Below are 14,565 nucleotides of genomic sequence, written 5' to 3'. Positions count from 1 at the left end.
AGAGAGACAGAGAGAGAGAGAAGGCAGCACAGACACTGACTTTAGTTTTCTACTGTGATACATTTTTTTATTTTAGTTTTACTCTCTCTCTCTCTTTTAAAAAAGAAAATAAAAGAAAAGCAATATGCTGTCAGTATGAGATATATTCTATGCACAGTAATAGGACTGAGCAATTGATTGAAATATATTATCAAAATCACAATAGTCCAATAAAATCTGAATCGCAGCAGCTGGGATATTTTTTAGAGGTAACTTTAGAGGTAAAAAATGTGTTGCACATACTTCATCACTGAAGCACTGTGATGCTACATAAATATCCTGGCCTTCAAATCTTATTCTCCCAACAGTGCGTGTTGGTACAGACCCCAGCAGAAATCACCGTATCATCATTTTTATATTTTCTCCAGTAAAAATGAAATGCAAAAATATCCACTGCCACTAAAATCGAGACTTGCAATCTCATCTGTTCAATAATTGGATTTTTATTTTTTGCATATCATTAGGCATGGATTTTTAATTGAGCTAGTCATGTACATCAGCATAACATAACAAAAACCTCTAGACAAATTAATGACAGAGTGAAATCTAATGAATGAATGAATTCCTCATGGTCATAATGTACAGTATCCACAGGTGTTACATCTTACATCCAAAGGCCCTCAGCCTTCAGAAATGTGTTTCTCGGATATCTGAATTTCGCAGAATAACGTTTGTGCAGAGTTTGACACTAGAACTCAGATCTGACTCTGATCATCACACATCAAGTCTGACATGAAAACCTGAAACCTCCAGTGTGCACAGACTTTCAGTGAAGTCGGAGACATCTTGAGCCCAGTATGTGAGATTTTCTATTAATATTGAATATTCACTAATTCTGAGCTTTGAGGAAACGTTAACAAACTAACCATTTTTTTTTTGTGAGATCAAATAAAATCATTCCTCAAATGGTTTGTACAAATGCCTTGCCATGCTTTACACAAAACAAACAAATGCTAAACACCATCACCAGTTCCTTTCAACACAGCAGCCTCACATCACTGGTTGTGTGACATCATTGCTTGGAAACTGAGGGGAACAACAGGGTTTTTTACTGGTGCTGCATGTAGCTGTGTGTGCGGTGCAAGTGTCTGTGCATATTTGCATACCATCGTGGTAGGAGCCAGAAGCAGGGTTTGACTGGGAGAGCAGACACATGCTGAGTTTCTGTAGAAAACCACAGCAAGATGCATTTAGATTTGGGTTCCTGAAAGAAATGGTGAGAGGGAGAAACACTCATGAGACGGAAAACAAACACATATACGGAAAAAAGAGAGTCGAGAGAGAGAGAGAGCAGGAAAGCTGAAATAAAGAAAAAATGAGGCCACCTGAGACAAAGCACTGCACACATTCTCCATGCATGGTCATTATAGTGAAAAGTGAAGCACGAAACAAAGGACAGAATGTGCCTTGACTTAGTCCTTTCAGATATGAAACAGACACGGCATGGTTCAGTTTCATTACAGCTCAGAGCACGGGGGCTCAGAGCCTACTGAGTCGACCACAATTACGACCACAGTAACACACACGGAGGCGCAAACAGACGCACTTTAACACGTACACACACACACGCATTACACATACAACAAAAGCGCATATGCTTATATTCACAAAACAGCTAAATCTAATAACACGCACACACACGCACACAATCAAACAGAGTGGTCTTTGAAGCTGCAGATCTGTTGCTCTGAGACAGACACACTGCTGAGACGACTGGCTTAATGGAAGGAAGTAGACAGAGTGACTCAGAAATGACAGATGCCTCCGTCGTGTTATCTGCCTCATTGTTCAATATGCTCCGACAGGGAATAATAAGAACTCAACTTTCTGAGCCACCATGGTCTAGCTGGCACACACACAAACACACACACACACACACACACACACACAACCTTTGAGACAGCACTGCTTTGTTAATTGCTGTGTGTGAGTTTGCCGGTGTGTGTGTGTGTGTCCTCGGGTTATCCTGTTACAGTGTACCTGTTTCCTGCACAGAGGAGGCCTTTGTGTTCCAGAGCCAGCCTGTAGAAACCAGAGGACGCTGGAGGGAGGAGGAGGAGAAGAGCAGTTAGAAAGGCGGGATGAGACAGTGTGCCGCGAAGAGGAGGAGGACAATAAGGAAAAAAAGAACTATTTATGTAACGTTTTTCAAAATAAATGTTTTAAAGTACATCACAGGTGGAAAGGAAAGAAAAACATGACAAAGTACATACACATTTTAAGACAAAATCCTGCAACTAAAACAGCTGAGTGCTAAAAGAAGCGGCAAAAAACTCTTCAGCCTGCAGACAGAAAAAAAAGCATGATTCAGAGGTTTAAAAGTACTGAGTGAGAGGAGGAGAAGTGGAGAGCCGTTTGACAGAGTGGAGGCTGAGAGACAGACAAAGAGAGAGAGAGAGACCTTTCATCAAGATCAATCAAACAGGGTCAAACATTATGACACGATAATTGCAGAAATCAGCCACGTTCCCCACACATGTGATCTTCTAAAAATAGTCCTCCGCATCAGGGGGAAAGGCTCATCACATGGCTACAGTGGAGGTAAAGGGATGGCAGTCCTGTTTTAATTCTATGGAGGTGAAAAAATAATAAAACACTATCATAAAGCTGTTTTAATGTCTTGGCTGTTTCAGAGCTGCAGTTAGAGAGAGCGAGAGAGCATCTCTCGCTTATTAGAAGAGGGGTGCTCTCTCTTAATTTCATAAAGCCACTAACTCACTTTCTTCTGGACCCAAGCCAAGGCATTGCTCAGCCGTATCTGCTGAAAACTGTTCTGCTTTGTTAATCGCTTGCAGCATAAATAAAAAAAGTATGTTTCTTTTTAATGCCACTACTTTAGCTTGTCCCGATGCCCAGAGGCAACAAGATTCCTGTCAATAATTGAGGCTCATCATGTGGACTGCCAGCTTTGGACAGATTGCTTAGTTTTTCCCCTGCAGTGAAGTAAAATTTCATCAAGTCAACATTCAGGCGTTTAACTCGTTCTTTGATGAGAGCAGAAGCAAATGTTGGCAATCCTGTTGTCGCCGTATTTCTAAACTGCACGAAGATATGGATTTTAATTCCATCAACATTAACCAAGCCACGGAAATAAAAAGGTTCAGTGGTTCAGAGAAGTACACAATCTTTTATGTGATAATGAAATGAAATGAACTTTATTTCTCATAGTGTGATTAGCTGGGAATCGGGCTTTAGGGTGAAATTGCTTCTGTTATAGTTTATTTAGTCTAGTCAGACATTTGAGACTTTGAAATGTACTGTAAGCAAAATGCTTAATTGACAATTGTGCATTAAAACAGCAGCTTTGATGTTGAAGATGTTTGGTTAGTATTGGCTGTGCTCTGTATTCCCATGTGGTTTGATGGAGCAGAGGCTCCCGGTTTCTCTGAGGTGTGAGCTGCTGTATGTTTCTAGGAGGACCGGCTCTAGTATGTGCAGAGCCTGCAGTAACAGGACTGACAGAGTGGAGCTAATTTAAAAACATGAGCTGTGTGGACTGTCCCTGCGCCTGTTACTGATATCATGAATCTCATCGTGGCATAAGAGAACTTTATGTTTAAATTTTCAGCTCACCACAGCACAGCTCAGCTACTGACAGAAATATTAAGAGAAACATCTTGGCCCGTCATTTTAAATGAAGAGAATGTGACCACTATGAATACTTGATATCTCATTTCATTAAGTGGCTCATTTACTCAGTTTCACTTCTGGGCGCTTAAAAAAAAACAAAAAACAGGCCCAAGTGTATTAGTGTCTTATTCTGTCAAATTTCACGGAGACAGCAGCCGATGTGTTGTGTTACGCAGACGGACTGAATAAAACCAGACGCTAGTGGTTATGTGAAGCTGTGCTAACATGCTGACAGTGACTCTACCAGCGCGCAAAGGCTGCAGAGAACCACCAAACTTATAACAATTCAGGCGGAGAAGATCATGAAAGCCACTGCAGTCCCTACAATGCTTGCTGAGAAATTTCAGTCTGGACAAAAGTAGAGGAAACAACTGGCTGACAGACCAACACTGCCACCCATGGAGCTGTTCAGCTCGCATGGATGAGAGCAAGAAAGTGAAAAACAGAAATACAGAACACAGCAAAAGGATTTTGTGATTTTACAGTTCGATTTAGCAGACTTGGTATCTGCTTATAAAACATTAATATCATATTTGAAAAACATTCTTAAAGAGATACAGTATTTCCCTGTGAATACTGTTATGTTTTATAATTAATGAATGAATTAATCAATGTTTCATTCATTTTAATGCATGATATCATACGGGCAGTGCCATTGGTTTTGCAGCTACTCAGTACATGTATTCAAGTAGTATCGTTCTCGTGCACCAGGGACCTTCAGCCTGTCTTGTTCAAAGGTCCTCCAGATACAAAGCAATGATCACTAGTCAAAGCTCAACAGTTTAGCAGAGCTTTAATTTTAATAAGACAGCGACATCCAGATTGTCACTTCCAGTCAGACGATGTGCGCCGGTACAAACAGGGGAGCAGACACCACCTGATTACTGTATGTGGCACTGACATCAAAAGTATATCATGGGGATACTTGGTGTTAATTTGAAGTTAGTCGACTCACCCAGCTTATTTGCAAAGACGGGCATGAGAGATGGGAGGAGGGTGAACTGGGAGGACAGGATGGAGTAGAAGTGCTGCAGTATCTCAGCGTTGGGTGCACGCTCACACCTCCTCTACACACACATGCACACACACACATAGCAAATCAGAGACGAATGACCAAAACACAAAAACTGTAAACAATTTATTCTTCTCTGATTGATTTTTTAGCCTGAGTCGAGCCAACTTTGTAATAATATAACAAAAATAATGGCTGCACTAATGCAGAGAGACTGATTGATCCGTGTGTACACAAAGCTAATGAAGACAGAACCCGTGTTGACAGTCATTTAGGAACCGCCAGACAGAGCATGGTAATCATTGTGACCTAGACGTATTCCTCAGAAAGGGGAAGTGGGGAATTGTGAGATAAAATTTTCTCAAGTGTTTGGTTACAAGTGCGTGTGACAGAGAGATAACAGGTTTAAGATGAGGCGACTGTGATGCGGATGTGTGCGCATTTGTGTGTGTGTGTGTGTGTGTCCAGCTCTCACAATGACGGTGGGTATCCAGATGGAGTCGCAGCAGTGAAGCAGACACTGACACAGAGACTCCAGTGAGTCCTGAGCGTGGCTGTGCTTAGATGGAGCTGTGAACACGTTCTCCCTCAGAACAGGCTCTGATGCACACTCCTCAGCCAAACTTGGACACACACACACACACACAGACACACACATAGGCATAAATCCAAGAGACAGACACAGATGATATACCGAAGACCTAAATAAATTGTTTCATTCACAGTTGAACTACAAATAATTGTCTAGGCTGAAAATGTTTAACTCAATGACTCCACTGACATCTAGACTGACTTGACTTGATTCAATGCAATGCTTTAATCAAATTGTAACTGTTCCAACAAAACAACACGATACAGGATAAAGTAGAATTTTTGAGCAAGTAAGTATTGATCATAACACAGTTTGAGACTGAACACTTTGTACATTACTGAGTCAGTTCTTTTACTCTTGAACTCTCTCACTGATCCCAATTAATTCCTCCAACATGTGACTTGGCGAGGTGCTGACCTGCAGGCAGCCTGAAAACAAACCAAGGCCTGGAGCAGAAACCCTTCGGACCTGGAGGCCTGTTTGCTGGGGCCTGACCTCTTGACAGTCCCCTGGGGGTGAACAGAGAGGAATTAGAGGAAAACAAAAGAAACACAATTTGAGAGAAGAGAGGAAAGGAGAAAGCAGGAGTGGAGTAAGACATAACAGTTTTCTCATAGAAACAGTGAGTTGACATACAGTGTTCATGACTATATGCTGCCACTGTATCACCCTCAAAGGACAAGTGTCGCAGTATAAGTCTTATACCTGAGTAGACACTGAAATCTTGATTGTACCTGAGCACAACATTAGACTTTAAAAGGATAGTTCAACGTAGGTTCGTTACCTTTAATTGTCGGTGCAAGCTTTTTTTAGAACGGCGGAGCAGAGCCGCGAGCTGCTCAGAGCTACGCTACGAAGGCTAATGGGATTTCTTGGTTTACCTCATCAAACTCATCAAATACACAATACAACAACTCCAAAACACTCTCATGGACAAGTTGTGACCTGCACATTCACAGCGCTATGAGATAATAACGGAACGGAAAATGTTGAACTATCTCTTTAAGGGAATAAGACTAGTTCGATTTTATTCTCTCAAGTCAACATCTGTGTTTCTTGTGAATTAAAAAATACTTTTAAGTAGGAGAGAAATTAATTAATTTGTTTATTTTGGTCGGTTGGTTCTGGTTGATTTCTCACGTTCGTATCAATTCAGTGTTGTTGAGCAGGTGGTGGTCACTGTTAAATCTTGAGAGCTTTGGCTATAGCTGCATTTACAAAAGGTTACAGTACACCCTCTGAGCAGCAGCACGTCATCAGCAAAGACTGAAGTGAGTCACTGTTAGGAAGTGATGCAGTGGTCTGGGGGGGGGACTAGCCAATTAACGGGCTATGGAAACAAGCACTTAAAACCAATGCTTGCTTTCCACTTCCTGTGACAGCTCATGCTGACTAAAAGAATAAGGTTTGATGCTTAATTTGCAACTGGTTAGTCATGGCTAAGGCCGGCTGTGTAATAGCAAATCTGACATGGCAGCTCCTTTACTGGATCAGTTTAGTGAAATTCCAGAGAAAAAGTCCCACATTTGTACCTTCAGAAGGCCACATTTCTGAATATCAAGGTGCTGTAAAACCCTATTGATATTCACGCCGATAAGAGGCATACTACACACATTCACACACGCACACACACACCGCCCAGGTATAACAAAAAACGTTTCCCCCCTGCTGCTGAAGTTAATCCTCAAGGAAACACTGCATAAGAAAAATCTAATCACATCTCCAAGAAAATGATCATCTTATCAAAGCAGATTATCCAAAAGATTTCCTCAAGGAAATCATTAAAGATTTATTTAAAACAACAAAACTTCTCCAATTAGACCTGAGAAACACTGAAATCCTTCTGTTTCTTCGGTGAATTATAAGTCCCACTAACACTTCATGAATATTAATCTTGAATCTTTATTGTGCTTCAGTTTGATTAAAAAGAGCCACATTTATTGTGTATTGCATTGGAACATGAATACATCCAGACATGTCTTGTTGTCTTGTCACTTCAGCATCACTGCCACAAGTGCAACGCTCTTTGTGATTCAGACAGAAAGCAGGATTCAAAACAGAAAGCAGCCTGAGAGACAAGTATAAAAAAAAAACAGTGAAGGACATGATCCCATTGATCGAACATGTCAACCACACACGTGTTGTGTGACAGGTAACAGATAGCATCAAAGGCAGACATGTCAGTGGGATTATTAAAGGCGCTGACAACTGCAGAAAACACAGGCGTCTTTGGAGAATCACCAAAAGAGAGGGCAGCGTTGAGACAGCACAGACATTTTTTTTTATCAGCAGCTTACACACTTTCTAATTTTATATTTAAGGATAAAACAAAAAGCAAATCTAACTCACAGAGCTTTGCCGATGTGCAGACGAGTGTAGGGGCAGCTCAGTCAATCTGTTAGTGATGGACTCCACCAGTCTCTCCACCTCTTTGTACCGGACTGGTATGGACTGATGGTTTCGTCTGGTGATACAGATAGTAACAGAGGGAATAGCGCAGCATTAGCTACGTAACTCTTGAGACTGTCTTTGATATTTTTTATCAAGAGGATGATGTAGGGAAGGCGCAACTAAACAATACAGAGGGACACAACGTAGATCTGTGTGTGTGTGTGTGTGTGTGTGTGTGTGTGTGTGTGTGTGTGTGTGTGTGTGTGTGTGTGTGTGTGTGTGTGTATTTGTAAATGACTGACATGAAAATAACGCATACTTTGGTTTAAGATTTTCAAGGGACTTTGACAAAGCACCGATGTTAATTAATCTACGCATCTCTGGGTTTGTCAGTGTGCGCCTAATACTTTCCTGTAACACTGTGTATGTGTATGTTAACTCATTGAGTGCCGCGCTCCTTTCCAAAGTTTTAGTGTACCGGCAATTTAGACCATTTTTGACTTTTTATGTAGAGCCACAGTGTATTCTATATTATTGCCACCAACACATACTGTGGCTCAATTGAAAGGTTTAACTTAATGCTTCAAGTGGCCACAAACCGTTTGTTTCTACGTGCCTCCGTTCCTGAGAAAAGTCAAGCTAAACATGGCTGGGTTTCACCAAAATCCCTCCTTTTTTTCTAGAAAAGGAGATAGAGCGTCTTTTATGAAAGGTGCTCTGTTTGTGTCTGTCGCTCTTCTCACACTTGCATTTCTGGATCAAAGGGCTCGTATAAGATAAATATACACAACAATGGTTGTTCTATTCACAAAACCACCAGCGGGGGCGGGGGGGGGGCGCCACTAAACAACAATAACACAGACGCACCGCGCCGTGTCACAGCTTCTCGCTGCGGAAAGTGAGGGTCTGTCGGCCACCGCGGCTCGGGAAGACCGGTCCCGCCGGTGGTCGCGGTCCTTCTGTGGTACGGGTCGGTGATGCCGGTCTGCTTTGGCCCAGAGACCATCAGATTTTACCGCGGGAGGACTTTGGGGAGGACACGGTGTTGCTCCAGCTGAAGACCGGGCGGACTGTCGGCTGAGAGCTTCCTGTTTCTGCTCCGAGCAGCTCGAGCAGCTGGAGCAGCAGCGCGGGTGAGAGCAGAGCAGCAGCGGAGCAGCTGCGCTGCATCTGCATGCAGAACTCGTTTGCAGAAGCCGAGTTATGATAAAAACTTCCAGATCATGAGCTGTCATGTGACTTTGATCGTCATCTATTTCAGTTCTCCTCGTCGTAGAGTCCCCAAATTTACATATAATGTGTATTAAAGTGTCTATTTTCATAATTTAAAAAAAAAGAGCAAAAAACGTAAAATTACGTTGTTGGCACTCAACGCATGGGAACGAAAAACGAGAAATTACGTGGTTGGCACTCAATGAGTTAATGTGGGTTGTTTATGTGTGTACTGTTCATGTGTATGCATTCCTCAGTGAATGTAAACAACTAAGTGGCTGTGTCTAAGAGAATAGGACGATTCATGCATTTGCAAATGCAACTTGCAATGACTTCTAATCCCTCATGATTTACATGTCTCCATGCCTTCCCAGGCCTGAGGGCTGAGTTCAGCTCCTCTGTGCACTGTACAGAAAATCGACCTGTGAAGGCTCCTGCGTTCACTGTGCGGATTTGTGGATTTTGGACTGTACTACAAAGAAGACGAGGTGGCCGAGTGGTTAAGGCGATGGACTGCTAATCCATTGTGCTCTGCACGCGTGGGTTCGAATCCCATCCTCGTCGAGCTACAGCAAGCTTTAGTTTCAGTCTGTAATGTAAGCAGGGTCAGGTTCTGCCCTAGAGGCAGTACATGGCTGCATGTTACTGGAATAACTTGATGTCGCTCACAGTGGGATTAGTTTAACTGGTAGAGCTTATCATGTCAGAGCTCGTACGATCACTGCTCACATTCTCTAGTTTTTAAAGACCAGTAAATAATGAAAATCTGTTCCTGTACCGATGTGAAAACCGTAGAAGCTGACCTGTAAAGGCTCCTGCATTCACTGCACACAATTCGGAATATTTACACCAGTAAAGAGAGGACGAGGTGGCCGAGTGGTTAAGGCGATGGACTGCTAATCCATTGTGCTCTGCACGCGTGGGTTCGAATCCCATCCTCGTCGAGCGACAGCAAGCTTTAGTTTCAGCCTGTGATGCAAGCAGGGTCAGGTTCTGTCTGGGCATGTTGACTTGATGTCGCTCACAGTGGGAATAGTTTAACTGGAAGAGCTTATCATGTCAGAGTTCGCAGGATCACTGCTCACACTCTCGGTAAATATATGAAAATCTGGTCTGGCCTGGCATCAAGGTCAATGAGAAGTAGATGACAAGTACAGAGGACAATAAGCACATGTGCAGCCATCACATCTGCCACGACTTGTAGCTAAGAAAACAAATACACACAAAAAGCAGTAAATGCCAAAGCTCTGTCTAGGCATTTACTTTTCCAGGCCTGAGGGCTCTCTGTTCCTGTACCGATGTGAAAACAGTAGAAGCTGACCTGTAAAGGCTTCTGCGTTCACTGCACAGAATTCAGAATATGTACATGCCTGAGGAGAGGACGAGGTGGCCGAGTGGTTAAGGCGATGGACTGCTAATCCATTGTGCTCTGCACGCGTGGGTTCGAATCCCATCCTCGTCGAGCAAGCTTTAGTTTCGGTCCTTCTTGCAGTACTAGATCACAGTGCCTTAGGAAGAACTGAATAGTTCAAATGGTAGGGCTGAGCATTTGAGAGTGCAAATGTGTGAATGTTGCCCTAACCATCTCAAGAGAGGAAAATAAGAGAGTGTTTTATCTCAGGTAGCACTGACTTTGAAATTAAATGTTCACAAAAAAATCCTCCAGTTATTGTAGTAAAGAAAACACACCCATATTGCTGTAAACCAACATTTAATAAATTGATTACAAGCTGTTTTTAAAGAATCTGTAAGGCACGAAGATATGTGAGGTTTGATTTTGTGGGCCATAAAACACCCTGCCAAATTAGAATAAAAAAATATAGCCAAATATATAAAATAAGGTGTAAAACATGTGAAAAAATAACCTGTATTCCCCGCTCTATAGCGCTGGGGGTGTGTGCGATGAGGACGGGAACAGTTCCACATGCCTGTCAGTTAATTTCCTCCAAAAGGAAACATAACTTCATCCAGCAGCAACCATACTGGCAAAATACAGCCGTATAAGTTCAGGCCACCAGAGTCACGGTCATATTCTGAGCCACAGGAGAAAACCTCATCCCTCTCAGTCTGAACAGACTGGTCAGTTTTTCTAGTAGCGCACAACACAGGCAGAGCAACAGGTGGAAAGTCCAGGAGGGAGATGTTCAGTTGGGCTCTGTTCTTCAGCCCATTATCGGTGAATCGCATTTATTTTTGGATTCCATTTCAACTGCAGAGTTGGCTTTTGGTGGTGAGCATCGCTTTCGTTCAATCTCTGGGTTTTACAAAAGCAATCCACTTCTTCCTCTTCTCTTCATCTCTCAGAAAGTTGAATAATGATGACACATCACTGCTAGTACCGTCACATCCAAAGACACAGTTTGGGAGAAATGGCACAGACGACCAGCAACTTGATTATCTGACTAGCAGTAACGAGATGGAAAACCACTGATGCCAGTGCTGTATAGCCTACATTTCTACACTGTTGTATCATTGCTGATTGCAGAGTACCAAGAGTGTCATCGGTTCTCAAATCAGAAATACAATTTAACGGTCCAATACCACAATTTAGGACCACATAGCTCAGGGTTTGTTTGTTTTTTAACAAGTTCTCAGGAATAGTTTTGTAATATGTATGATGTTGTAGTTAACAAAACTGCTTATGAGGGTCATTTTTCCTCATTGCTTGGCTGTGCTGGCATTGAATAGAAGGTTTGCACGTGGAGGAACCAGCTCAGATGGTAGAGTGGTTGCTCCGCATGCTAGGGGTAGTGGGGTCAATGCTCCTGTTCTTAACACCAGAGTAACGTATGAAATGGTTCAACATCATCAGCTGGTACAATCACAACACATGGAAACATATGTGCAGCATCAATGTTTACAATGTCAAGTTACTAATAAGACAGATTTTCACATAGAAATCTGTACATGGTGAGATTCTATCGAAACATTTGTTTTTCCAGGCGTGAGGGCTAAATTCAGCTGCCGTATGTGTGTAGAAATCTTAGGAGCTGACCTATAAAGGCGTCTGATTTACTCGTTCTCCGTGATGCACTGTCACACTGTGTTTGTGTTTACCTGAAGAGGGCGGAGGCAGCGCCTGCACTCTGTGTGGCCACCAGCAGGGAGGGGGAGGAGACTCCAGCTACCACAGCCTCTGAAACCGCCACAAACCCCGGACCAGTGGGAAACAGACGCACACTTGGGGGCTGCCTGTACACACACAAACGCAAAGAAAACCCTTACCACGGTGTTGCAGAACAGACTGAAAGCTAAACAGGGAATCATATAATAATTCTATAGGAATCACTGTTGTCAGCAAATCATTATATACGAGGACAGTTCAAATTATATGGTACCATGGATACCCTCAATGACTCAGCAGAAACTTTAACTTAACACAAAGTCATGTTCACCAATGTGGGACGTAAATGGCAGCCCATCAAAATGCAGACTTTCTCTTCTTTCTCCTCTTCTGCTTGATCTTTGTGTCAGTCTTTGGCTCGAGGTGCCAACGACTGAGTCCCAGTGAACCCACCCTCCCTTTGTCTCACCCACCTACACACAGTTAAGTTATTCTCTCAGGGCAAGCAGCACACATAATAAACAAACAGTGTTGTTCTATTGGTGTTTCAAAGATCACCGGAGTATCTCTCTGGTCCATGACGCGGCACCACAACATCTGTTGTGCTGTTGTTGTGCTGACTGGCTCACTGTTGCCACAACAGCAGTCACATAGTACATAATAACACATGCATGCACATCAACACACACACACACACACACACACACACACACACACACACACACACACACACACACACACACACACACACAGACACGCTTGGACATATTTGCAGTTCTATCATTAAGAGGACACCCATTGATATAATACATTCCTGTTCCCCCTAGCTACAACTAATCCCCTAATCTCAGCTCTAACCTTGAAACTAAAACCAAATCTGAACTCTCAACCAGCACTTTGAAGATGGGAGGATGAACCAAACACACTCACTCACTGAGGTCTATTACGCAAACTGGGCCTTGCAAAGATAGAATTAGAAGTACACACACACACACACACACACACACACACATACACGCGTGCGCCCTCTAGCTTGTTCAGCACTTTAACAGTCCTGGTCTAGCTGCTTTTTCTCTCTTCCACTCAGCATAAAGGACAAATTTCCCTCACCCTTCAAAATCTCTTATCCCCTGTATCACTGCCATGTGACGGGTGGAACAGTCCATTAAAATTATGTCAACCTCGCAGAAATATGACAGTGTTTTACAGGCTTGTGATGTATTTTAATCTGTGAGCCAGCAGACAGTTAATTCAAATCTAATTAAACTTTCAAGTGAACAGTATTCAACATGTTTTACTGCAGGTTGCCTCTCCATGTCATTGTGGCTGAAGTTGTACATACTGTTCAGTTTGTGAACAAATATAATGGAGTTTTTAAAATGACAGCATCATACTGTAGTAATGTGTGTGATTCTGGTGAGAACCACGCACACTATTATGATGATACTTAAAGGGACAACGAGGAGTTTCTATTCAGTTATAAAAAAGTCACGTTAATGTGGATGAATCTCCGCTACCCACACTTGTTAATGGGCCCATTTTCGATAAATATATCGTTCCGTCTCTATCGTTATTTTGTTATTATTAGTGGTGGCGGAAATGCTGGTCGAGCCGACCAGCGTTTCCTTTCGTGGCGAGTCATGAGAATAACGCAGCTGAATCGCCGTTTATGGTCGGAACTACGACGGTATGTGAACCTTTTTGAACCTCTGACTTTGATTATTGATGAATGAAAACATGACTCCGTCTTGCGCCGGTCAAAGAATTTTACGGTGCGCGCGGAGGCTCATAAATGTAGTGTGAAAACGCTTCGCTTTTCCAAAACTCCTCGCTGTCCCTTTAACAACCAAGTCAATGTTAAAATCCTAAAAATGTGACCATGCTCATTTTCTTGAATTACCATAGACACCAAAGGAAGAAGAAGGAAGACAGACATGGTCACAATGACCGTGCCGCCACAGCGTGTGGAAAAAAACTCACTATGAATCGCTGCATTTGAAGCAGAATATCAGGGAAATGACGTCTGAGAGGATTTCAAAGGAGGGAAGGAGGGAAAACCTCAAAGCTATCCAAGATCCAGTAAGACAGGCTTCTGGATCTGTCCACAAAATTCAGAGTCACTGACTAAGTGGAGGCGTGTGTGCACTTGTTTGCATGTGTATGAATTTGTGTGTTATTTTGCTGTATTTTTCAGGAAGTACCTGAAACAAAACAGAGTGAACAGGAGCAGGCCAAACCAAATACGATCATACATACCAGTGCCGTCACAAATGTTGTACTATTAAACTATATAACTAAATTGTAGTTTTACAAACTAATATGTTTTAGGCATCGATTGATTCATTCACTGCTTTTACAAATAGACACAAAAATGTAATATCACATAATCAACAGCCAATTGCATATACTACAACATATCTTTGCAGAGATCTGAGGGCTACTGTACAACACGCTGCATAAATAATACACTGCTCTTCCAAATAAAATATTCCCTGATGAAATGTATGTACGGTAGTGTAAAGTCTGTGAATCATCCAGACTACCACATATTGCCTGTTGTGCCTGAGTTATACATCACGTCTGTGTCATTTTTCATTTCTTCTAAATGTAGCAGAGTCTCAGGAG

General features: G+C 42.4%; 1 protein-coding gene across 1 annotated transcript in view; it reads right to left on the bottom strand.

The window, feature by feature from the left end:
* mei1 (meiotic double-stranded break formation protein 1) overlaps nt 1-14,565 on the bottom strand; it is a gene marked incomplete at both ends in the record, with an annotated part of 62,170 nt that overhangs the window by 30,646 nt on the left and 16,959 nt on the right. Inside the window, 7 exons of the mRNA XM_083977723.1 lie at nt 1,146-1,243; nt 2,020-2,080; nt 4,625-4,736; nt 5,157-5,304; nt 5,691-5,782; nt 7,623-7,737; nt 11,934-12,068. Of these exons, the coding sequence (XP_083833849.1) occupies nt 1,146-1,243; nt 2,020-2,080; nt 4,625-4,736; nt 5,157-5,304; nt 5,691-5,782; nt 7,623-7,737; nt 11,934-12,068 (761 nt within the window). The remainder of the gene's footprint in view (nt 1-1,145; nt 1,244-2,019; nt 2,081-4,624; nt 4,737-5,156; nt 5,305-5,690; nt 5,783-7,622; nt 7,738-11,933; nt 12,069-14,565) is intronic.

Source organism: Trachurus trachurus, assembly GCF_905171665.1.
Source record: "Trachurus trachurus genome assembly, chromosome: 8".
Taxonomy (NCBI): domain Eukaryota; kingdom Metazoa; phylum Chordata; class Actinopteri; order Carangiformes; family Carangidae; genus Trachurus; species Trachurus trachurus.
Note: the sequence above shows the minus strand (reverse complement) of the source record. Positions and strands in the feature narration are given on the sequence as shown.